The 27,264-nt window shown below is 36.1% G+C and overlaps 1 protein-coding gene across 4 annotated transcripts in view; it reads right to left on the reverse strand.

Annotated features, from left to right (window-relative positions):
• lrp8 (low density lipoprotein receptor-related protein 8, apolipoprotein e receptor) overlaps positions 1–27,264 on the reverse strand; it is a 161,074-nt gene that overhangs the window by 10,509 nt on the left and 123,301 nt on the right. For all 4 annotated transcript variants that reach the window (XM_028027770.1, XM_028027769.1, XM_028027768.1 and 1 more), the window contains exons 10-17: positions 26,173–26,344; positions 21,806–22,030; positions 20,024–20,142; positions 18,853–18,992; positions 14,011–14,152; positions 11,362–11,514; positions 8,214–8,585; positions 2,182–2,250 (exon numbers count right to left, since the gene is read on the reverse strand). In XM_028027770.1, the coding sequence (XP_027883571.1) occupies positions 2,182–2,250; positions 8,214–8,585; positions 11,362–11,514; positions 14,011–14,152; positions 18,853–18,992; positions 20,024–20,142; positions 21,806–22,030; positions 26,173–26,344 (1,392 nt within the window). The remainder of the gene's footprint in view (positions 1–2,181; positions 2,251–8,213; positions 8,586–11,361; positions 11,515–14,010; positions 14,153–18,852; positions 18,993–20,023; positions 20,143–21,805; positions 22,031–26,172; positions 26,345–27,264) is intronic.

Here is a 27,264-nt window from a genome sequence, read left to right on the forward strand (position 1 = left end):
GGAGGGCTTTGGAGGATTTGAGATAAGCGCCGTCTCTCTCCACTCATTACCATATTGGCATTAATGCCCAACTGCCCTGCAGAACCAATGTGTGTGTGAACAGACTTTGTATGAGGAACTAACAGACAAATCAGTGTGAGAAAAATAGTTATGTTTGCATATGATAATATGTGTGCTCACACCGTTAGAAGTGCTTTCATCCCCAACGGAAGCCAATTTGTACTTTTGTTGTACAAAAGACAAAAAAAAGAGATCCCAGTGTGACTTAATCCATCTTTGTTCTTGCCTAAATGCTTATTGGTTAAAAAAAAAGAAACATCAGCTTTTGGGTTTTGTACAATATTTCACTCCAATTAGAGAGCATTGTAACAGCCTGACTTCTACTAAATACTTTTAATCAGAGCTGGTACGCTTCCCTCTTATGGAACAGTGGGTGGTGCATAACTGGAGGAGAGTGCAGAGTCGGGGCTGCTGAAATCCTAGCCCTTGTGGACTTCCAACAATAATTAATGTTTCAAAGATGCCAAAAATTTATATTGAGGGATTTGTAGCAGCGACGACTGGCAGCAGGACAGAATAAGGGATGAGGTTGAAAGGGTTAACTGTCTCTGAGGGGTTATTTTTTTAATGAGCTCATATCTCCACCGTTGAGGATAAAACAAGGATAAAAAAAAGTGCATATAAAAAGTCTTTGAGCTCCCGTGACTATTCAAAATTAGAAATGAAAGAGATGTCAATTAGCAGCATGTCCTGGCACTAAAAGGTCATTATTTGCCCACTTAGCCCTTTTCCCATGAAATTATTAAATATTTCCAGAGAATATGATCTTAATTTTAATGAGAGCTAAAAGAATAAAATAATTTTACTGAATGGGTTTTATTTTTAATGTGGAACAGGATGTAATGTCTAGTCAAATGATGGTTTCAGAATACACAGAACCCTTCACATAAAGAAGTGTAAAAGTCTTAACAGAAAAGACTGTTAAGACAGAAAAGAGAATGTATCTATATATTGTTAATCTCACACCAAATGTTTTTAAATTCTATGCAATGGAGTGAAATTATGCAATGAAAATGAAATTGCAGGTTAAGAACTAATCGCTTAAACAAAAAACAATTCATTCTTGAGAAAATGATCAGAGCCCTCTCAATTCTCAAATAACTTAAAAATACATTTTAATTTATAACCAAATTTCAACTGGGTATAAATAAAATATGTAAATTCCTGTTACTCATACTCTTCAAAATGGGAAAAAAAAAAGAAGTGAGCTATTATATTTAAGTATGGCAAATTTGTGCTGATCGTCACAAATCAGGAAAGAGCTCTTTGATATATTTTACCCACCAGTATTTACCCATTTTAAGTCTAAAAACCCAAGTTTCTTAAATTTTGTATGTAAGAGACGCAAATCTTGAACTGCAGAAAATGTCAGGTTATAACAGCAACAAGAGATGCACACATCTCTCTCAGCATGGTGCATGTATACTTTTGTGTATAACACTGAAAATATGTTGTGCCATCGAGAAGAAATTTTAATTGAACTTGTTATAGCATTTTAATCATTAATTATGCCTATAATTAAAAGGTGTTCATAATTAAATTAAAAGGTGTTCATAATTAAGAAAGTCAAGTAATTTTTATCATTTATAAACAGATTTCAGCAACTGCATATAATTTGTCAGTGCCCTTGATTGATATAGAGCCATAGAACAATATTATCGCAGTGGAAACATGGATCTAATGTTATAACAGCTGGACCAGTCTGATGAAAAAAAAAACAAATTTGTTCTCCATTTCTCATTAATATAATGTTAACATTACAAAGGCCTGGGCACTCACTGACTGATGAGTGTACCGCGTTACAAGGGAATTCTTTAGCTGGGCCTGTTGTTCGATAGCATTACAGCTCATTTTGATTGGTGTTAACATATTATTTGATACTCAGAAATTACTGTCGAGTAGAAAAAGATGCAAATATTCAATAATTCTGTATGTGTTTGACATCTTTTATGGAAAATATTCTTGTCATTCATGCATAAACATACAGGATAATGCAGCATGCAGCCAGAGACACAAAACGCCACACGCACAAACAGTTTGCAGAACTTTTGACACAAGCAAAGGAGGGAGAAGCAGGCAAGCGGAGAGCAAAAGCAATGTGAATAGTTAAAGTGTACTCACCAATCGGAATCACTATTCCCAAAACAGCAACTGTGATGTTGTTACCTATGAGGTAGTGATCACTTGCAGCTGTGATGAACATGAAGATAAAAAATAAAAGCAAAATCAAAAAGAAGTTTTGCTCATCGCTACATCTCCAACCACATCTTAAAGAAGAATTAGAAGTTTGTTGGACAGAAGAGCATCCTGATAGAAAAAGCACATTTGCGTGATAAGAAGATGAGCAGCCCATCTGCAGACTGTTTTTGTTTTTTTAACAGCATGTATAAATGAAGTGTGATTGAATCACACCAGGAAGCAATAAAAATGCAATGAGTTTTTTTTATATATATATACAAGAAGAGTGCAAAGCAATATGCGAAAGCAAAGCATCAGAAAGTATATTAATGTAGCTCCAAAATATATCTGGCAACAAGTAATTCATGCCAGACTCAAACCATGTTGAGAGACACCAGATGACCTTCAGTTTTTTTTTTTTTTTTTTTTTTTTTTTGCTATTTTGCCTGTGTTTTTAGAATGCTGATGCAAAACAATACCAATGCATTCTACACCGTGTTCCAAATTATTATGCAAATTGGATTCAAGTGTCTGCGACAGACTGGCGACCTGTCCAGGGTGAACCCCGCCTCTCGCCTGAAACGTTAGCTGGAGATAGGCAGCAAACAGGCCTCCCGACCCCACTGGGGGATAAGGGTGTTAGAAAACGGATGGATGGATGGATTTAAGTGTCATAAAGATTTTTTTTCTTGTGCTATTAAATTTATAGATGGTATTGTGTGTCAGGGCTCTTTGAATCACTATAATTAATTTCAGAGAGCTGGGTTGATTAGTTTGTCTGGTGAGCTCAATTAAAGGAAATCTACTTAAGAAGGATGTTCCACATTATTAAGCAGGCCACAGGTTTCAAGCAATATGGGAAAGAGAAAGGATCTCTCTGCTGACGAAAATCATCAGATAGTGCAGTATCGTATGACAAGATATGAAAACATTAGATATTTAACAAAAACTGAAGCGTTATTGTACTATGAAGAGATTTGTGGCTGACTCAGAGCAAAGATGGGCTTGTACAGATAAAGTCATAATGAGGAAGGTTTCTGTTAGACAAAGCTTTGTTCAGTAAAATTTGATTTATACTGTAATAGTTCATAACTTGAAAATTATACTGACCATCATTTGCATTGACCATTTAAGAAAATCTGAGAAAATATCACTTGCATAATAATTTGGAACATGGCATTTAGCGAGTGATGGATTGATACAAAACTCTTAGTGTCATAAGCTTGAGTAAAACAATAAGGTTTCAATGCAGTATGGCAGTTAAATGATGCTGTAAAACAAAACTATACAAGATATAAAAGGTGTTCAAATTTATTTACTCTAATACAAAAAAAATCTAAAAAATATAGCGTATTTATGACAACAGTTATAATGATGTGTGATTTTTCTTTAGGGAAAAGTTTGACTAAAGGTCTCCTTAAAGCTTTCTTACTGTACAGAATATTATCTTTCTCTCACAAGTCACTCTTTATAAAGTCACACAAGTAAAACAAGTTGCTTCTACTTAAAAAGTCAGATTCCCTGCTCAGGCAGTCAAAGTAAATCTATTGCTTCACAAAATTGCTCTTGACACCTGCGTTTTGCATCATCTTAGCAAATAATGCAAACTAAAATATTTAGTGCAACTAAATCTCTTAAGAGTGAGCTGTCCTCTGACCTGGGGCTGAGGAAGTCTTCATGATGGAGTTTCTTTTAGGTTTGGTCTGAATTACCGAGTTCAGGTACTTGACTTCATGTGCCTCCAGGGAAGAAGCTGTCACAAGGACTATTAAGCCAATTATGAGTGGACATTGGGTAACATAAGTGCTTGGTCATGTCATAATGCCAATCGAAAACTGAATTTCTGATTTCTTTCTTAAACATATCTTTAGACTCCAGAGAAATATGTGTTGCAAAAATGTCAGCAATCTATCACTGAAGCCATAACACAATTATTTCACAACCTACTCTCACATTGCATTGAATAAAAGACAGATTAACATGTAAAGCTAGACCCCGTCAATGATCAATATTTTAGGTTAAGAATAATCATTACCCATTTAAAGGTTTCAGAACTTCTTAATTTGCACAGTAAGATTATCAACTTTCTTGGAAAATTAATATCTGGCAAGCAACTTCAGTATAACAACCTAGCAAGGTAATATGCATATTTAGGGATTCCAGGCCACCAGTCATGTAAGCACAAAGTTGTTTTGATTAGAAGACATCTTAAAGTGACCTAAAGAAAAGAAGATAAAGTAGTTTTGAATTTACATTAGAGGAAGGCAGGCCTTGCTATGTACAACCCAGAAAAGTCTAGGAACTATACAATGTAGGAACATAAAAATAGCAGTTTACAAACTGTGACTTTGTAAAACTTTGTTAGACTTTAATACAGGTAACTAGCCCCTGTCTAATACTAAAAATGCTTTTGAATCTCCACTTGCTTTACGTTCTTACCCCAACGGGTTGGTACTAAGCTTTGATACTAACCCCTTTCTCAATCTGTCTATTAGCAGCAGGCTCACGATTTGCCAAAGTGTGATCAGATGGCTAGAGTAAAGTCAAGTGAGGGAGATTAGCAGAGGAGATCACAAGCACTGGCTCTACATACCGATTGGCTCCTTCTAGAAAGAGGCTGTGAAGTTCTGTGCATAGCTAAGAAGGCACAGATGGTATGTGACTGAAGAAAGACACATTATTTTGTATGAATGTAATCATAGGGAGAAAAAAAACCCACCGACACATGTACACACATACATACACCACTCTAGACGGTACACCAAACCCAGCAAGTCCTGAGTCAGCGGTTATGATTTAAGCTTTTCTGAAAGTATGACTGACGTCCAAAGGGTTTCTAAAACTCTAAAAGGCAGATTAATAGAATCTTATTAAAGAAGCTGTTATAGTCCTGGAGAGCAAAGGCAATAGGAGACCGTGAGAAATGCTTCACTTTCATGAAAACTATAATTGCTAGAAGGATTTTTTAATTTCAGAAACACTGAAATTCAAAAGCATTTCCTAGAAATATGTCCAAGTATGAAAATACTGTATGTCTGTGTTGTTTTATTCAAAATGTGTTTAAAGACAGACTTCAAAGAATTTTGGGGGAAAACAATCAACAGACATTCAGACTGTATAAAATAAGCCTTACTATGAGATTTCGTAAGGATAAAACTGAACACAACAAGCAAAAACTAATTTCTATTATGATGACAAAGCTGGTTAAATAATTACGTTCTAGACTATTAAAGAAAAAGGTAATAATCTATTAGACTGAACATGTTGTGGGCTTTAGTAACCTGCTTTTATTATTTGTTAGTTTACCATCTGTTCCACACCTGATGATGTCTACCCCAGTGCCACACATGTACAGCAGCTGATGCTGGCAAACTTGACAGTGCTCACCGAGTTGAAAATTATAACTCATGGCTCATGGATTTGCAGACACATCTTGTTCATGCCCCATTTTTTAAATGTTTGTCTCTTGTGATTAGCATTTGTGGTGCAGCGAGAGAACTGACAGCTTCAGAGACTTGGAGACAAACAGCGTCTTGCATCTTGGGAGCTCTGGAATACCAAGGCCCCAAAAGTGATGCAGCTGGCTTACTTTCAAGTTCCTAGAAAATCACTCCACTCTTACTTTGTTTCCATCCCATCAATTCTTATCTCTGTAACAGTGTCACATTTTTCTAGTCTCACTTACTGTAGTATAAATTATCTGTGGTCTCTCACATTTCCATTTTATTTTCATTACTTTCTATCATTCTAGTCCAATCAGTACTTTCAGTGAAATCTAATACTAAGTTCAGAATGTCTCTGGTTATACCATTTTGTTAATATATATATATACTATATAAATAAACCTTACAGTAAAATCAAGTATTCAAGATTTCACACAATGCAGATTGTTGTCCTTGTACCCACTCTGTTTTATCCTTTGGCTAAAGTCCACAGACAGCTGTTATTGCATTCAAAGTGCTCATGACCTTATTTTTAGTGTGCGTTTCCCAAGTGCTCAACCTCTTTTCAGGCATAGCCAAAATCTGTTTCTCCTTGACCACAGCTGAAAGCCACAGTTCTTGTATTTGAATCAGAGAGAGAAAAGTGACATTGATGAACTTGGCAGGGTTCTAAAAGTGGACCCATTTTTAACTTAAATCACAAGTAAAAAAAACTAAAACGGATGAAAAACTAAAAACAGAGCATTAGACTTGAAAGCACATAATATTCAATAAGTTCAGTGTGATATGTGCTTCTCTGTGAAAGGAATGCCTTTTTCTATTTGACATTAAGCAATATTATTATTATCATCCTTACTATTTCAAAGAGCAGAAGGAGGATTTTGTGATATCTAGTAGGTAAATTGCAGATCAGAAACAAATGGCAGCAACCTTAACTAACTCTCCACTTCGAAACATATTAAGACAACACTGTATAGAAAACACTCTGCCAGGTTTACAGTACAACATAAATGCCATTTTTTAAATTTCAGCCTGTGGATTACTATAAAATCAAGAGAAGGGAACTCTGTCATATTGTTTCTTGTATTTTAACATACGTTAACAAATTGAGAATTTGTTTTTAGGTAGGGTTAAACATGAAGAACTACATTTCATTTTGTAAAATGTCAAGTCCTTTACAAGTATATTGCATGTAATTTCAGTTGAGAAGTGGAAAATCTTCAGCGTTTTACAGAATTAACCCTTCTGTATACCAACCAAGTCCCCTGCAGTGACAGGCAACTTAAAGATTTAGCAGATGGCTGGCAATGAATCTTCATCAATTCAGACAGAAGCATAGCATGAGATAGTGCAGCACTAAAATAGAACTCTGCAGCGTTCTAAGGAATTAGTATTCCCTTTCTGCACATGTGATATTGTAGCATACATAACTCCATCCATCTAAAGCAGTCTGATATAAATTTGTTTGGAAATGTCACAAAATTCCAATTGCATAAGCATTTTAACTTGTAGCATTGTCCTACTGTTACAAAATGTATATAAGGGCTACAAAAATGTTGGCACACTGATCTAATAATGATGTTACATAATTCCACTTTATTTGCTCTATACATCCAGTCTGGACTGATGAATTGGACCACAAACACATGTAAACATAGCAGGGCACTGGAAAACAAATTTACCACTTGTACCACATTTTGAAAGAATTGAAGTCAGGGATTTTTTTTTCATAAATTTGACATTGCTTTTTCATAACGTTTGCTTAATAGTCAAATTAATGTTCATCTGTGCTGCAAGTGTTGGCGTAAACTAAAAACTGAAAGGTAAACAAAAAAAGAGATAAACGTTTATATTTTCATATAATTAATTGGTGTACCAAGAAAAAGTCCAAATAATTTATCTTGGTCATTGACAAAAATACTAGTCTATCTTTGAAAAATGAAAAATTATAGCTAGTGAGCAGTGCATTTATTTTTTAAGATGGCATCTTCAAATTAAATCATGTGAATACTTTGCAAAAATTAACAGCAGTGTTCTAGTCTGTTTTCTTAATCAAGTTAAGGCTGACTGGTGTCTGTAAGAAAAATGCTGCCAGTCTTTGGGAGTGAAAAACAAAAGCAGAGAGAGAGAGAAGGGTAGAGATAGGGAAGAATAGATGAAGAGAAGCTGTCAAAGTGAGGAAGAGTGATGAGTAGTGGCTGTAGAAAATTCTGCAAACTATCGTTTGTTTGCTCTGACACCTCTGTTAGAAACTGGTGACCAGGGACTAGAAATAAGAAGGTTGACAAATTTACTGGGGAGGGATTTGCTGTGAATAAGTGAGAGAAGGAGGACAAGAAGAGGTCACACAGTGGATAGACAGATGGTCAGAAGGAGAGATGAAGGAGAAGGGGAGCCAGAAAAGAGGAGGCAGCTGATGGAAATATTGGTTTTTAGCTTCCTGCTGCTGTAATGGCAGGAGGTAATGATAGTGTGGCTTCGCACACACTGTGCTTTCACTTCAAACGTAACCCAGCACACCATTATACCTACCTCTGTGGGAGAGGTTAGCATTGGTCTCTCTCTGAATGCTGTCTGGTGCCACTGGGTCCAGTAAGGGTGTTTGTGTGGACATCTGGCTGGTGCTGCTCAAACTGGTAGCTTCTGTACTTGTGGCGGCTTGTGTCACAGGTGGCTGGGTAATCCTGCTGCTTCTGGAGGTTTGAGGGGGCTTTGGTGTCATGTGGTGCCTGGTTGTGGTCCTTGGTGGGGTGGCAGCAGAAGTGGTAGTGCTTGTTGTGGTGGGAGTCCTGATGGTAGTGCTGGTGGCGGGGCTGGTAGTTGTAGTTGTCGTGGCTGTTGTTGTAGTAGCTATCGTTGTACTTGTGGTGGTTGGGGCAACTGTGGTGGTTGTCCTAATTCGCACTGGACATAAAAGAAAAAAAAAAAACAGCCAATGTTGATATATCTGTTTTACTTTAGACAAGAGAAAACTAGGAGCAAGATCTCAACTCCCTAAACTTTAGGTGTAGCATTTTTTAACAGGGAGCATTTGAAAAGATACAAAGGTGATCAGTATACACAATTTTCTGCTAATTCTGTTTGGCATGTTCACATTTTAAATCCAGTAAGTTGCACCGTAACAAAGAAACTTTGCTGCAGTTTTCTTTTACTTATGTAGAAAACACCATAATTTAGCTTTAGTAATACTCATCAGTTGTTCAAAGCAAAAAAATTAAAAGGGTGCAAACAGGTGAAAGAGTACTAAACAGTGAAACTAACAATGACAAAAAAAAAGTATATATAGAGGTAGTTTCATGTTACAAGATGTTGCTTAATCAGGAAAAATGTGTCACCAACACCATAGGTTATGTATAAGGTGACTTATGGTGACATTTGCATACAGTTGAAACCAGATATTTACTTTGACTGTATAAAAATGGGACAACTTTTTCCCCTCTGTAAAATTAAATCAGTGTCATTTTCTGTTTTAGGTTAGTTAAGTTACACACAAATATTTCATCTTGCTAAATGCCAAAAAGATTTCGTTTTTTTTCTTCTTGAGATAAAAAAATATTTTCAGAATATTTGGTAGAATTGTCTTTTCAACTGCATGACTTTGGTAAAATATTTTGGATACAACGTTTACCAACAGTTTGCTGGGATTTCTGCTCATTCTTCCATATGGAAACAGTGGAACAGAAACAGACATGTTATCAAACTTCATAAATGATTATCAGTGTCCATTGATGTTCTCTACTCAGCACATTGTCCATTTAAAAGACCCATTTTAAAGAATAGCCCAACTATATATCTGATTTTCCTGGTGCTGATTAATTAAACAACTATTGCCAGGGTAAATCTGGACTCATCAGACCATATTAGCTTTTTTTTCTTTGCTCCAAAGTCCAATATTTGTTCTCCCTTAAAAATGCAAGGATTTTTCTCAGGTTAGCCTTGCTGATGATAAATGGTTTTCTTATGGCTACAGAGCTGTTCAGTTCCAATCTCTGGAATTCTCTTTGCATTGTGCAAGTGGAAATGCCTTACTTTCACTGTTAAACATAGTCTGAATTCCACTGTTGTTTTTCTTCCATTAGATTTGGCCAAACGTTTCAATGATCGCTGATCAGGATGTTTTTCTGATCAGCGAATTTCTTCCTCAAAGATGATAGTAGTATCTGTAATTTCCTGAAATGTTTTCTCTGCTTGATGTCTATCAGTGTTTTCTAGCCTTCTTAAACAGCTTGAAATATTGTTTTAAATCATTTGTCCTTTTTCTTTTTAACTGTGTCCACTGCTACATATGTTTTTACATTTAGAATCTTTTTCACATATCTGAGTTTCATGGAAAAAATTAGAAACTTAGGCTACAGAGAAAGTGTGCATTCCAGTTACTTCCACCAGTGCTTCCCAACCCTGGTGTTTGAGGCAAGCTGCGTTGCATGTTATAGATTTTGTCCTGCTTTGAAACACCTGATTCAAATAATTCTAGTTCAGCAAAAGCCTGTTAGTCAGCCATCGATTGAAATCAGATGTGCTAAATCAGCAAAACACCTAAAACATGAAGGGTAGCGAGCGTTGAGAACCAGGAATAGAAAACAGGCTGAGACCAATTAATTTAAAAGATCTTAGCACCAAGGATATTATGCTTTAAACTTATTATTTTTACTTGAACGATAACTTTTGTAACTAGTTAATATTTGCATCACAAAACCAGCAATTTACAAATGAAAATATATTAAAAAACATGAGACAAAATTTGCATTGTTTTTGTAGTCACAATCGCTTTATCTGATAACATTTCTTACATGTTGTCAGAGTCAAGACATTATGTTTGTGTTTTTAGATATATTTACTGTTTTAGAAATAGGACACACACAGAAATAAGCAAGAGTGAAGTGCTGCAAATGTAATTTTATTGTATAATAAGTGAGAGCCCAGCAGCAATACTTGAATTTGAAAAAAAGAAATCTGTAGGGCCCTGTGAGTGTGCGCTCAGTGCTCATCTTCCCCCTCCCAGAGCAACTGTGAGTGATGGCCCACATACATCATAATCATCTCTTTCTCCCTTTTTCCTGAGTCAGCTCCCTCTGCCTCACCTGCTAAAATGTGATCTGTGAAAACAGAGCGGATCCATTAAGGATAACAACCCTACAAATGTTGCGGCTCTATCGAGTCAGTGGACGAAGTGAGCTGTGAAATAGGGTCAGTGAAATAATGGAGGTGTGTTGGGGACACGCAGGAAGAATCCCTGACCCATTTACCGACATAGTCTGCTATTCTTTGGAGGAGTCCGATTTTTAAGTTCATCACAGTCAACACAATTACTTGCATGCATTTCATTGCTTAGAGCCGACATTAAAGCACAGTGGGTCTCATTAGGATTTTGTTACTGGACAACCGGCTGCTATTTCCTTCAATCTTAAACAGCTTTGCAAGTACTTCCTGTTATCTTTGCAATAAGGAAACTCTTAAATACAAAGCCAAAAGATGAGCATTTACTTATAGAAAACTCAACTCTAAAGCGAGCATGGTGGGGAAGGGGAAACTCCATTACCAGCTTAATATTGGAGCAGACACTCCATCATGACGTGACTGTAATTACAGTAGTGCAGATCTCCAGTGACATTATCTTGCACAGTCCCTTCCATTAGGAGGGACCCTGGATAGTGTGATTTATCAGTTCGAGGTGACATACCTACAGCGCAGCGCCTCATGTCTGGTCCGAGCTCCATACCATCAGGACAGGCGCAGGTGTACTTTGGAGAATGATCTGTGATCTGAGGAGCCTTTAGACAGAGATACTCACAGCCACCGTTTGGTAGACTGCCCATGTTGCAGGTGTCAGGGGCTGAGGAGACGAGCAAAAAAAAGATGGATCAAAAGCTATGATAAATAAATTAAAACCTTCAAAATAATTTTATTTTGCGTAACTTGGTGGGAGGTCTGAAATCACAGTTTTATCCCAAGAGTTTTGAAATATGTAAACATTTCAAAGTTTTAACATATATACAAATAATGTGGGGATATGTACACAACTTTGACAAAAGTATTGAGGCAAAAACACATTTTAAAAACAAATTCAGAGCAAATACATCTTAAACTATTCACACCGCCTGAACGTTTTCAGATTTCTACATGTTGCAACCATAAATTTAAGGAACCCAAACATTATGAGCATTTCACATGACAGAGTAACACAGAGCATAATTGTGAAGATGAGGTAAAATTATTGTTTTCTTTTCATTTTAAAAAAAAATCAGAAAACCCTGAACAACATTCATATTCTTGGTCTCTAGAGTCAACAATTTGTAAAATCTGTTTTACTGCAATCATAAGGCTGCAGTTTTTTTTTCTCCATGTATGGCTCTACCAGCCTTGAACGTCTAACGTTTGTTTTTTTTCCACCTATTTTTTGCAAAATAACTCAATCTTAGCTTTGTTATATTCCAGTCTTACCACAGTTTCTCAATTAAATTTTGGTGTTGACTTCGAGAGGGCCTTTCTAACACATTGTAGTGAAGTTTGTGGCAGTAAAGTAAAATGGGAAAAAGTTCAAATATTCATGTTACTTTGGCAGAGCACTATGAAAGTGCTCACGTATATGGAAAGGTGCAAAGACTGTCTTTTTAAGTATTCTACACATAGATAAAATATTTAAATGAACTCTCTTAGCCCTAAATGCAGACTCATGGATTTTTTTTTTTTGATCTGCTTGCCGTTGTGGTGAAGCGCCTGAAGTAGGTCAGGTCGTGGTTGTTTCGACCTTCTGATGTATTTTCTTGCTTATTACATTAGGACTTCTTAAGAATAAGTAGGATGTGTGTCACTCACTAAAAAAGTTGGACCACATTTATGCTTAATTTACAGAATCTTTCAGAAAGAAGTTGATATAACATGTGTAAAAAGCTTTTATTAGAAAAAAATTCCCCAAAATAAGAATAAATTACATTTATTTTTTTGACAAAGTCACTCATGCAACATTTAGTGACCCTCATAATACACATTAAATAAATCAAATCAATTTTAGTGCACATTTGGCTTTTTAGATCAGTGTCAACAAACTTTTAAGTAACACTCCTGTTTCCCTTGGGTTAGGGTTCTCTTAAACATGGGGAAGACTAGAGAGCATGCTATTAATGTGTAGTCAATCTGTTGATCTGTAGAAGTCAGAATGACATAAAAAATATCTAAACTTGTCCATATCCATGGGAAGAGTAAAATGTTAAAGTTGGAAACAAGTGAAAGTCTCACAAACAAGCCTTTTATCTTGCCTGTGCACACCGTGGGGTGCATGAATAAAGATGTAAAACAAAAGAATACAAGACTTCCGTGTCAGATTGGTCTTCTGTTATTAAAGCTAAAATGTTTTAAAACTTTTATAGATTACTACCAGCGATGCCATTACTACAAAGAATTCTGCATTTTTCTATACTGCCTTCCATCTTATTAAAAATTGATTTTCCCACTTAACAGTAAATTTAAGCCACATTGAAATGGGTTGAAATTGACAAAAGAAGACAAAAGAAAATAAAATAAAGCAGTTATCAAAAGGTCCGTTTCAACCAACTTATGTGCATCAGAATCTTCAGATTCAGATGCTTCAGAATCTCTAGATTCTGAATCTTCAGATTCTGAAGCATCTTCAGAATGTAGATGCCTCAGAATGAAGATGCTTCTAGTAAATAAAATTCACTAGAATAAAATGTTCCAGCTGCATTTCAGTAATTTACAGAGACCTTCAAGAGAAACTCCATTTATGAATGAGAATGGTATTTGAAACAGCAGGACTCCAGCAGTGGTTATTGACTGCTTAGAGTTACAATTATATAAGAAATGAGATGTTGCTTCAGTCGGGTAACATTTTAAAGAAAAGATTACTGATCGGGTCTTCCAGGGCAGCCAGAGTTTATTTAATATCTCTTCATCCAACCTTAGTTTTGCTTTATATGTTGTTTCTGTTGGCATTTGGAAAGCTAGCATGTTCAATTCTGGGATGTCTTTTGATTTGTTAATGAAAGAATGCAGTTTGTTCCCAATTGGCACACGCACACCGCTTTGAGGGCTTAATGAGAAGTAAAAACAAATCATAAAAACAGACTCACTAACAAACTGTTGGCAAACCCGCAGTGTTCAAACACATGCACACAAAAAGACTTTTGTAGTATGAAATGTTAACAAATCATTTGACATTCTAAGTCTTTTGTTCCTTCTTTAAAAGAGTTAATTGTCTAATCTATAATACAGGTTATTTAAAATTCAAATTGTGCTGAGATCAAACTTTTACATCCTTTTACATGTTCATATCAAATTTAGAGTATACTTTGATTGTTTCTTTTTGGTTTACCTTTGGGCTGCCTCTGTTCATGAAACACAACAAGGTCCAGCGGGTTGTTAAGATCTTCTGCTACTTTAGCCACATCGTGACCCGTCAGCCGGTTTGCGCTGTAAATGGCTTCATCCTCCAAGTCCGTCCAGTAGACTCGATCCTGTGTTAAAAGAGATGACTCTGTTGTAAACGACAAAATGTTGTACTAATACTAAAAACCATACTAGCAACATAGTAATGCAGTTAAAATATCATTAAAATGTTTATTTTCTTTAGTCATTCAAGCAAAAATGTGGAGCTCCAATTTTAAATAGACATTAGTCAGAAAGTAATTTTTAGAAAGCAAGTTTTTTTTTATTACTGTTCATTTTGATGATTGTCATTTACGTAATAAAAATATTTTTTCTTGAAACATTTTAATATAATGTAAGAAAAAGAAAGTATTAACCCGAACAGCTTATTTATAAGACTCATCTGCACATAAACAAACCATTTTTTTAATCTTATGTAAAAATAATGTTTGAAAGTGTGAAATAGTTATCTTGATTTATAAAGGTCAGAGTAGAATATTAGATCCCTGCTCATCAGTTATTACAATGTTAGGTTTTTACTTTTTTCATATGTGATCCTCCCTTCTATATTTTGAAAATACTTTCATGTACAGACATGTAGATCAGTCTCTAGAAACTCTTGATTCTTTTCCAATTAAGAATTGTATGCCTCTGCGTTCATCTGCCAGGTGAACTTCCAACAAAATACACTGAAAATTGTGATCGGTTACATGAAAAAATTATCACAGCTCTTGAATGTTTTTGCAAAGACTGTATTTCTATGTTCAATGGATTAAAAGCAAGCAATGTTTAGTTGAGACATATTTTAGTGAAAATCCAATGTGGACATATAGGAAGGATAAACCTGCAGACAGATTCTTTCTTTGTTTTTGTAGGAACAGATCAAGAACAATGTTAAATAAAAATCACAAAAACTAAAGTTTTAAAGGTAAAAGTGAGACAAAGACAAAACGCTATACAAATAAATTATCAATTTCTTTTATGGTGGCTGAAGAGAGGAGCAGCAGGGATTCATCAAAGATTTGTTAGGTGTGTCAAAGTATATCCTGGTTTGTGTTTCAAGCACAGCAGTTTTCTTTTCTTTCTGTTTGTGCTGGATTACCAGCGGGCTTAACCTTTCTCCAGAATTCCCTTTTCCATCTTTCTGCAAACTCTTCATGGCTCAATCTTCTGCAGCTAGATTGAGATAACCTTTACTCTTATGACAGTAATGCTGAAACAATGAAAGATAAATATCAGCAGTGGTGATATAACCATTCTTAGATATTTTATTCCATATCTCCCTTTATCGCTCTCTCTGTGGATGCCTTTCACAAACTGTCAGTCTCAACCTTTCTTTCTTTTTATCAGATTGTCCGCCATCAGTCTTTTCAAATGTCATTTTTCTGACCTTGAGAACTTCAAGTAGCAATGTAAACCTCAGGAGCGTGATTCTTTATTGTATGATCAATGTGAATCTTTCATTTGCTGAACTTATACCCTGGTGTGCACAGGCAAATGTTGCATCACATCAGTCAAAGGCCCGGCTCTTAGTGGTACGAAAACACATCTTAGTGGGCATGAATTATAAAAGAGCAGGGTGGAAAACGGACTTTGATGATTTTTCAGTCTTAGAAAAAAACAATTTGACACAAAAAGAAAGATAGAGTGCACTAATAGTCAACTAAGACTAACCCTTGTTGCAATACAATTTATGTTTTAACTGTAAATATCAATTATAATAATGTTATCAGAAATATTTATTTAATCTTAGATATTAGATAGAAAAACACAGAACATTCACTACATGCAGAATGACTATTAGGACGTTCTTGAGCAGAGATTGTACCACTCGTATATACATTAGCAGATTACTTAGTTGGGCTCTGTGGTCCTTTAAAACCTGCAGTTTACTTTTTTAAATAGCATTTCTCAACAGCCAAACATGTCTGTCTTCAAGCAATAGAAAAGTGAAAAAGACTTATTTAGCCAGCATTGCACAGAAACAGGTGGGGGCACAGGAAACTCTGCTTTACTGTTAGTTTCTTACATCCAGCAACAATTCTAGCAACTCATTAAATGGAAGTTAAAGCTAAGGATTGCAGTACACATTAGCTGGCCGCTGTTAAGTGTGCACTGATAAAGCCTGTTTAAAATCCTAATTTTCTTCCTGTCTAAAGCTGTGGCCTCATGCTCCGTCTTCCCTAACATATCAATTTTGAGTATCTCTTTATTTCAATAACCCATTTCATTGTTTCCTTCTTCTATACCCACTAGCATAACAGAAATGGGGGGAAAGTAATGCAATAACACTGGAGGAAGAAGAATAGACAACATTACTCACAGTAAGCTTTTACAATCTGTGTTTCCTCAGGACTCGGTGTGAGGGCAGGAGTTGGACACTGACTGAGACGTTATGTGTGTGTTGGTGTGTCTTTCGCTGTGCTTTGGGATGGTGTATCAAGATTTTCTTAGAAAAGCTTTGTTTTTCCTTTTTAATGTTTGTTCATAAGCCAGCATAATAAAGGTTTAGCATTACCTGTATGGCTCAAAACTAACATTCATGCTCACATCTAAAAAAGGAGATACTGCATTAATGTTTTATATGAACTTAAAGGCTTTAGTTAATTTGTCACAATTATAAAAATGTTAAACGTATTTGCAACTAATGCTATGTAATAATTCACTTGTGATTAGCAAAATAACCCCAACAAAAGCAATATTTTTCATAATACGTTTCAGGAAATCTTTTAATGTTTGCAGATTTTATTCACCTGCTTTTAAATGCCACAGTTTATTTTATTAAACAAGCAACTGATTAAATGAGCGCAATTCAAAATACCATTTGAATGTCAATAAAGATTTTTGACCCTAATGTCATGAATTTAGCAAGTCAAATTCCACATGAACATTTGTTTTTGGCTAAAGTTAGATCATTGTGACAGACCTAACTTTTGTATTTTTTTCTTGTTATGAGTTCAGAATTTCAAATTAATTCTAAGATCATTTTTTTAAACAGTTGAAGTAAGATTACAGACGTTAAAAACGGACAATTAAGAGTTCACAATAGCAAATTATGAAATGTGAATTGTGAAACATAAGCTAATTTCTCAGAAAACAAGCAACATGATTTTCCTCACTGCACTGCTCATAGAGCCAACCCAATACACTCCAATATGGTGTATGTCCAACAGTCTGCTGATAGTCTTCCATGTCTCCCAACTTTATATGAACACTCTAAATATCTTGTTTACGCAGAAATTTCTTTACCTTGAATAAACAAAATTGACGAAACAAGTCTATTCAGTGTTTTGGCTCACAGCTTGTTCCGGACCACTTTAAAAGAAACAAATGTCCCAAAGTAAAGTTATTAGGAGCAGAACAACCTTCTCTATGGCTAAAGGATTTTTAATTTGTTCTGTATCATAACCCATACAGAACACAGAGCAGAACAACTGAGGGCTATTAATCTCAGACAGTGAACTTTCACTGCAATCTGAAACATAAGTTCTCCTCACACACACACCCACACAGGGTATTCAGACACATCCTCTCAGCCAGACATGATGGATGTCCTCCCTTTTCCTCAGCTTCTACTCATCACAGCCTGTGCAACAGAGAGAAGAATGGAGAAAACACTTCTGACTTACAACATTTTGTCTCTTTCTTTCTGTACTTTCATCCTCACACGTCTGTCTTTGGGCTGTTCTGCTTCTCACCCATCTACTCTGAATGAAATCAATGTCACTCATGTCCACCACAATAGATTCACTATTAGTTTATTTTACTGCTGAACATCATTGTGACTCTGAATTCACCATGGAATGAATTACCAAATTTCTTTTGAGCATATTCCAGTTTCATTCGCATAAAACTTTTCAGTTTCTTGAGTAAATGGAAGTCACCCAACAGTTCATCATATGAACTATTAAGGCCATTTGATGTAAGGTCATCAAATGACCCTACACTTTTTCTACATCTTACATTGTTATCCTGTTCAATTATTGAGGGATAAAATCAATACTTTTCACTCTACCATGTAGGGAACAGAGGTTAACTATTCTTTAAAATTCAAAGTTTATCTCGTCACAGTAGAATGCTAAAGGAAGCAAAAATGTCCCTCATTGTTAGACAAGCAGTCAAGACTTTACCAAGGTTTACCAAATCTCCACAACTGCAAGATAGAAACTAAATGTTTTTTTTGTTGTTTTTTTTTGTAACGCTCGTCAGGAAGACACCTTTTCTGATCCAACTTCACACATCACACATTATCAAACACTCTAGGTTGACCTGATGTATAAAAAAGGAAGAATATAAGGAAAGGCATCTCCTGCCAGCTGTTATCCACAGGTGAAGATCTGTAATATCTGTAAAGCCGTAGGCTTGATTCTCTCTAGGAATCTTTCTAGAGTGCAAAGAATCACAGACTCTTTCAAAGAATGAGAGAGAAATCAGATTCCTTTCCCAAAAAAACTTGAAATGGTTTTCCAGTAGTCTAGATAGTCAAATCAAAACAAAATGGTTCAACAGATACAAAACCTTCTTACACATTAAATATAAAAATATGTATTAATATACAATTTTTACTAAATACAGTATATCTACTCAATTCTCTTTTTGTGCTATACAAAATTTATTTACCAAACGCTTTTGGCATGCCAGGGGATCCAATAGATATGAAGGCTTTTGTATATAAAAAAAATTTCTGCAGTACTTAAAAGCAAAGATATATGGCAGAAGAAACCAAACTAATGCATTCATTTACCACTGACTGGTTTGTGTGCACTCTAAAATTAAATTCTTCTTGTACCTCAAACACGGTGAGGGCGAATGGGTGTCCAAGGTGGTGATGGGAGGACAGCAGCACTTTGCGGTTGTCTCCGTTCAGATCCACGCTCGACAGCAGGTGCAGCTTGGAGTCCACCCAGTAGAGACGTCTGTTGGACAAATCTGACAACGTGTAGAAAAGAGATAAAAAATGGGAACACAACCAAATAGGAGAGGAAGAAAAGGAATGGGAAGCATGGAGTGAATGGAGAAAGAGAGAGAAAAAGGTCAGTCAGCTGAGAAAGGTGCAGGGTGAGAGGTATATAAATGTAATGGCCCAGTAGCTACGCCATCAATCTTCTCTGACATGACGGCCGAGACCCAGCGCTGAGAAAACACAGATCTGACTGTAATATCACAGCTGGGGGAGGACGGGTACATGACCTTGAATAAATTCATTAGTCCTGCTGGACCTTCTTTAAAAGAACATTTAGAAGTCTTACATCAAGTAACAATCCCAAACACAGCAGAAGGCCACTGTTGCTCTACTGTTGGCATTTATGTTGAGGTTATTTTGACAGCTTGCAGTCTATATAAATCTGAAATATCCTTTGGATAAAAGCAAGGGTCAAACGCCTGAAGAACTTGTCAGAGAAAGCGAAACGCTAAACAGAAACACACTTTTTTTTCTTACTACTAAACCTTAAGAAGAAAAATCTCCTTCATCTGACTCAGTCACTTCCTCTGCTTGCTATAAATGACCAAGGTGAAATAATTCACTTATTCCCCCCCAAGAGAGTAACGCAGTCTGGGTCGACTTGCTCATTTGCCTTCTTCTAAAAATAATTTGTTTTCATGAATGTACCAGCAACACCACAATTCCACTGATCGAGGTGAGTGTGTGCACTTTTATTTCTCCTCAGGCAAGGGCAGAGTGGAAAAATTTGCTCTTGCTGCCAAGGGAGTTGCAAAGGATGATGGCAGGTACTGACAGCCCAGAGTGTCGAGCTTATTAAATCAGAGACCACTCACCGGCTTGATTGATGAGAGACAGATAAAGACTGAGATATAACTTTGGGAGTTATTTGGATTGGACTATCTCTAGACCTATCTCAACTCTACATGCTTGTTTCCCTGCTTGCAGATTGTAGTTTTTGTGTTTTCAGGGCTGCTTGCCATTCCTCTAAAGGGAATCAATGAACATGTTTTCTTACCCAGAGTGATTCCATTGGGCCATTCAATGTGGTCAGACACCAGAACTTGACGGTCCACTCCATTCATCCCAGCTTTCTCTATTTTGGCCTGATCTCCCCAGTCTGACCAGTACATAAAACTGTGAAAAGATACATTGCTGTGGTAAATAAAAACAAAGCAATGGAATGAACCAAACAAAGCAAGATTGATCTGAATGTTGAACACCACAGTGAAATTAAAGAGGGACGTCTCATATCTTCTTGATTTCATTATAGTCACACCTGATGCTCAGTTCTGAGATTCTGTCATTTATATAGTAACATAATTAGCAGGAGTCTGAACATTTTTTGGGTTGTTATGATATTGTGAGTAAATATCCCACAAGCTAGAGCAGGCCTACATTTTCTTTCTATTTATGCTACATATCTGTCTGTCTGTAAATCCATCTATCCATTCACACATGCAACTACCATGCTAAAATTGGTTGAAATATTAAAAACAGAATCAGAGTTGCTATCTGATTGCATACAAGTGTCTACACTGTTGAGGTAAAATCCAGTTGAAACACTTTTTGAATTTCAACTTTGTTTTTCAAGTCTTGGCTTGTTGATATTTGAAAATTTCTCCAAATCTGTTAGAATATTGTCTGTAATGTATGTTGCATTTATCAATTAGGGTTAAAATATCCAGTGTGGATATATCAGACCAAATACTATTTTTCACAAAATCTTAGGAGATTTCAGTCAGTGTTTATCCTTTAGAAGAAAATCAAAGTCCTTCCCAGAAATATAAAGAAAACTTAAAACTCTCAATTTTAATAATGTCATCATGGTTCTTTATCATCTCAACTATCCCTACTATATAATTTATGCTGTGCATTTTTTGTACCCATCTCCTGACTGGTACATTTGCACAATGAAATTATTTTAATCCTATGCAACATGTCAGAGAACTGTATGGAAATTCCTACAAAGCAGGTGAACTTTAATCGAGATTTCTATTATCATAAATTTTTCTACCGAATGATTTGTTTATTTGGATAATACAGGTTATATGTAACATTAAAAATGGAAAAAGATCTGAACTGATTTATTATGGTCTCAGTTGCTTTTCCTTCACAGAACCCTGATATTTTAAGACATGTATAGTCATTTTCTAGATGAAAGGCACATCTTTTTTTCTTCGCCCTTTATTCTTCTCAGTTCTCTCAATAATAAATAGAAGAAAGAGAGCAGCGTGTTGATTATTTTTTTATGTTCTTCTGAATCGTGTAGCCATTTGACTTTGGAGTTGTCCAATTTTATATGCACTTTGTATTAGTTTTATCCATCCAACATTTATCAAAATTATGCTTTAAATTTTAAAACTGTGCTTGCTGAATCCATTGAACTTACTGAAGTTTGGGCTATTTTAATTAAGTGTGTCAACACGTAAAATTCTGGCTTCAATTGTATGTTTTTCCAACCTTGCCAAAATCTGGAAAGCTGTGAAAATATTTCTTTTGGGAGCTCGAGGTGAAAGTGGTAGAAAAGGAAGATAAAGACTCTTATTGTCTCTTTCCAGAAAATTATAAAACTGCACAATACACCGTAAGGATCAGTTTTAAAAAAAGAACTGTGGAAAAATGTTTCAGGCCAACTTGAAAACGAAAGTTTCTTTTAGTTTCACAATGGAACTGGTGTTCACACAGGAGAATGTGAGAATGATCAAAACTAAGAACTTTTGGTCTTTTGCTCTTTCCTTCAGGCCATTCCACTTAACTCCTGTGCAAAACTTGCTGAACTATAAAACTTTCCTCTCACCCTTGGTGAGGATCCACTGCAATGGCCCGTGGCTCACTGAGCTCGGTGGCTATTAGCACTTTCCTCTTCCTGCCATCTCCCGTTGCAACAGAGATGCTCTTATTGCCAGAGTCTGTCCAGTAGATATTTTTATGGACCCAATCCACAGCCAGGCCCTCCGGTGAGTGGAGTGAGTCGACCAACGTCACCTGTTGCGAAGAGTCACTGGCCTTATTGATGTATGCACTGCAGGACAGAAGATAACAACTGATTAAACCATGACTAATGTAAACATCAGCGAATAAATAGCCTTGGAAAAGTATTCATGCCCCTTAGACTCAGCCCCCAATATTTTGATATGCCTAAATAAAATCCAATTTGACTTAAAAACAGTATACCCTGTGTGTAATTTAAAGTCTGCACAATCTGTGAAGGCTTCAGAGGTTTGTTTTAAAAGACTAGAGAACCAACAGCACTTATGAAGCCCACGAAACAGTAGAGAGGCCAATGGATCAGTTCTGAGAAAGTCCGAGTTGATAGGAAGGTGCAAGGAGCTAAATACAATGTAGAAAACTTGTTAGATGCTTAAAAAGACTAATGGTTGTCACAGATATTCACCTTCCAGCAGGACAACAACCCTAGACAAACAGCCAAAGCGTAGATCACTGCATATTCATGAGTTACAACAGCCAAGTCGAAGCCCAGGCAATAATCCAATCGACAATTTGTGGAAAAACCTGAAAATTGCTGTCTATGGAAGCTCTTCAACCACTTTAACTGACCTTGAGATATTTTGCAACAAAAAAATTACAAATATTTTGTTCTCTGGATGTTCAATACTGGTAGAGCATACGCCAAAAAATGCAATGCCTAAGAGTATATAGCATATCTGTGACTTTTCAAAAAAACATAACCTAAAAAACTTTTGTGTATATGAGGAGCTCTGTGTGAGATTTTCTCCAAACAGAAAGATTAGATTTGCCTCCATCTATTAGTAGAAAATATTAAAAAAAGTTTTTTGTCCTGCTTTATTTCTTCACCAGGGAAACATGGTAAGACATAAACACATTATCAGCTCATTGTAAGCCAGTCTTATAAAAGACTGCACTCCAATTCAGTTTCTGCATGGGAACATTTCCAAAGGGGCACCAGGAGGAGATTTTTGGGTGGGACGAGCATCTTAACTAAAAGAGCAAGCTGGTGGGATAATTGGAGTGAAAGATCAGGCGGAGATGGATGAGACTAGGATTTGGAAGCAGATTGTCTAGGTAATTGACTGCATTAGAGTTTGCCAACTCATTTTTTGTGTATGGTGGTAGGGATGGTAGAGGCTGATCTCACATTACTATGACAGATATTCTGAAGTTTTTTTTAATTATTATTTTATGCTATAGGATGTCAAACATAAATCCAAACAGAGTCTGTTCCTCTGGGGTTAAATTGGAGCAACATAGGGTATTAATACAGGTATTAATGCAGTGCTGGACTGTCTTGGATTTGAAACTTAGGTTTAGACTATGGGGCACTAAAAGTGTAATAAATATCCATTTGGACATTTACATTTCAGTTTTACACTGCATGGAAACAGGGTGAGCGCATAAATAGTTACTGCAAACTGCAGAGCAGAATAAACAAGCAATAAATTAAGAACTCAGAGCAGATTGCATCTTTAATTGGCCATACAATTGTTTGCAACATCTCTATTACTGGGGGAAGTTAACAAGACATTAACCCACAGAATGCTAATCAGCATGAAAAAGTCTGGAAAACCACATCACTGTGATGGGGAGAAGCAGCACATGCTTCCCAAGGAATTAAAAAAAACTTCGAAAAGAGTGTTAAAATATGTACTTATTTTTAGCATAAATGTTTAAATTAGATATTTTTTAATTTATTTTATTTTTTTACTATTTGTAAATACAACTTTATGTATAGTATATATACATAAAGTATGTGTGTTAGTTTTCTTTGTCACGTCAACAAATTAAATAGTTATTTAAGATTATCAAAATATGACCATGCATGAATGAAGAAAGTGTAAAATGGATGGAACAGATTGACGGCAGCTTACTTGTAAAATTAACAGGGAATTTACTGAAGAAATGTTTTTGAAAAATGAGAAAAAAATTGAAATAAATGGAAAAATGTGAATGAATAATTCAAATATTATCAAATAACTGGTCAACCTATCTCAATCACAATTCAAATAGGAACTTAAGATAAAACAGAAAAAAGTAAGAACAGAGGATGAATATGTTTTTAGTATTTCACAAAATGCATAAAAAGGGAAAGGATCCAATTTCTTCTGACTTATTCTCATTCTGCTCTCCAGTGCTTGGATACTTCAAGCCTTCTCTTCTTTTTATTTTCATAACACATTCAACCATTGGTTGGAAGCCAAATTTATTCACCTGCTTATTCCTATGTTAATATACACAGCAAGCTGGATAAACTGCATATTTGTTTTTTGATGCAACTCTCTTGTTTGCTTGATATATGCTTTCACACTATATTCTGTGCTGGAAGTCTTGCATCAAATTACATATTATTTTAGCGTAATACCACATAAATAAATCTGGGCACACACTGCAACTATAATCATCTGGAGCAAAAACAGCTGTGTTCAAACGGAAGTAAATAATTCTCATGTAACAGGAAACTTTGTATACATTTTTGAAAATGCTTGTCAAAACATTTACATTTATAATGTGTTAAAAAAAAGAGAAACTAATATGATCAATGACAGAGATTGAGAACGGCGTTTGGCCTAAATGATATAGTTGAAACCTATTTCTTCTCTTTAAGATTTCATTTAAGCATGTCTTTTTTTTCAACAGATGCAAAGTCCAATTAGCTAAGTCATTATGCTATATTAAGTGTTTAGTTGTCTGACTGAACAGGTGGTATCAGATGAAGTTATATAGGGTCAATAAAGGGTTGCTATCAATTTCTCAAGACCAAATATTTTTAAAACTCTTACGCTTAAAATACGCACCCTGGAAATACCAAAGGAAGGACAAACAGATGACTGGACATAAACATAGATGGACAGATGTATGTATGGATGAATGCTTAGACAATGGAATAGGGAATAAAGTTAGGAAATATAAATATTTCCCTATACTCTATTTTCTTTTTCATTTTATGCAAATACTGTAAATACTTTAATCAGATTCAAGACTGCAGAATACCTAATTCTAAAATGCTTTAACTGCAAAAATGACAACTCATAAAATAGTATTGTTTTCTAGAAAGTCATTTGGACTACGACACAGCTAACATAAAGTAGAAAGTCCTCTCTGACACGGCTGCAGACTAATTACAATAACAAGAAACTTTCTTCAGAATGCAAACTGGGTACTAAAGATGAGGCTCGGACCGTCCTAGTGAGTTAATTTGTCCTTCCTCTGTCACAAGCCCTTTAGTGTATCACTGAGCTGATGAGAGCGAATGTGTGTGTGTGCATACAGATGAGTAATGATGGTGATTATTGAGGCAGTGAAATTAAGGGAAGCATATGGCTCAGCTGAGATGATAGAAGACCCCTCCATATACCTGCCAACTATCAAACTTACACCAACTAACAACTGCACACAAAGCAACTATGCACACAAAGTATGTGTAGCTGTGTGGGAAGGCGTGTGCACATGTGTTTGAGGAAGGACAAACAGCTCCACCTTTCTCTATCAGGCAGATGACACAACCCTCCAGGTGTGTCAGCTTCCCAGCAGAAGGTGTGACCGGTTGAAACAGACAGGACGGATAGATGAAGGGGCAGGATGTGACAGACTCGGTGAAGTATGCAGAGAGAGCTAGTAGAGGTGCAATGGTGCCTTAGATGTGCACCTTGTTCCATGCCCCCATTTCCTGTTGCCTAGTAGAACCAAGTGTACTTTAATTATTAATTTGTCTTCAAAATGCAACAATAAAAGGAAACTCAACAAATTTCACCAAACAAAAATGTTGTTTTTGTGTTGTAATTCAACTTCCTCTTATTCAGACTCTTAGCAGTTGTAACTAAAGATGCCCTAAACATACATTTAACAACTAGCAACAGGTTGGCTGGGCCATGATGTCTTCCTTTCACTGCTACATATTTTATTCTCTTCATGGCTGCTTCCATGATACAACCATCAATAGAAACGATCACAGTTTGTAAAGATGGAATTCCTTCAAATTTCTTAACTGCCAGTGGACAAAATCAGTGATTCACTGACAATACAGTCATGCCTTCTGAAGCCAATCAAAGTCCAGGATATTCTTTTGGAGGCACAGTCCCTGTCAGATAATCTGCTCCTTTTACTCCCCTGCTAATGATGCCCTGGGAAACCACCCATGTGGCTCATATCTAAAACCAACAATGACTGAGTGCACATTTTTGTGTGTACCTGTATATTTTGCGATGATACAGATCACACCAGAACATCTTGTTAGTGGAGACGTCCACATCCAGGGCCACAGCATTCTTCAGAGTGGGAACCACCTGTGTGTATTCGCTCTTCAGCAGGTCAATCCGACGGATTTCATGACGATTAGTAAACATCAGGCAAGGGCTCTTTCCTAAAAAGAAGGGAGGAGGTTCATGTTATCACAAATGGATTAATTAAATAAAATATTTCGAGTTCCCCATGTGCCATAAAATTTCCCCCCATGTAAAGAAGAAAATTGATTGCTGTGCTATGTTGCTTGGCTTAACTGCAGGTGACCTGCTGCTATATGAAGCAATGAGACAAAATGGGCCTCAGACTAAAGTACACCAACAGCACAGAGATGACACATCATTTTATTTTTAGTACAGCCATGTGTCAAGTGTGTTATTGGGCTCTTTTCTTCAGGTCCACATAATTCAAGTTGTTAGCTGGTACACCAGTTCCCCTAAGGCACATTTTTCAGCAGATTAAAAGTGAGCATAACAAAAGGACCTCATGTTTAGTGGATAGAAATGTGGAAATTATTTTATGAGTTACCAAGGGTAGATTTCCAAACTTGCAGATATGGGAGATTTTATACAATTCTAGATGTACTAAAAGCTTTTATCAATAAAAATACAGATCATATACTTTTTTTAATCCTTAATTTTTAGGCTCATCTTTCTAGCCTCATTTACCAACGCATTGATTTTACACATCTATTTTTCAAGCTTCCCCCTATCCAGAGAAGCAGAAGTGCCACTTAAAGCCTTTAAAAAAATTATAAAACAGGCACACTCATGCACAAACATCCACACAGAGCCACGCTTTAGTTTTGTTCCTAAGCTTACCATGCGCTACTTCGCAGGGAGAACATATTACATTTCTACCATTGTTTGGATGCAATCATTTTCCTCTGACTAGTAGGTTGGTAACCATCAATTTCACCCGCTGAGAGAGAGACAGAGATAGACATGGAGAAAGAAACGAACAGGAACAAGTAAAAGTGATGGATGAATGTGTTGTCATGGAGGTTTGAGGAGTAAGGGGATGTAATTAGGAGAGTGAAGG

The sequence above is a fragment of the Xiphophorus couchianus genome, chromosome 9 (genome assembly GCF_001444195.1).
Source record: "Xiphophorus couchianus chromosome 9, X_couchianus-1.0, whole genome shotgun sequence".
Lineage (NCBI taxonomy): Eukaryota > Metazoa > Chordata > Actinopteri > Cyprinodontiformes > Poeciliidae > Xiphophorus > Xiphophorus couchianus.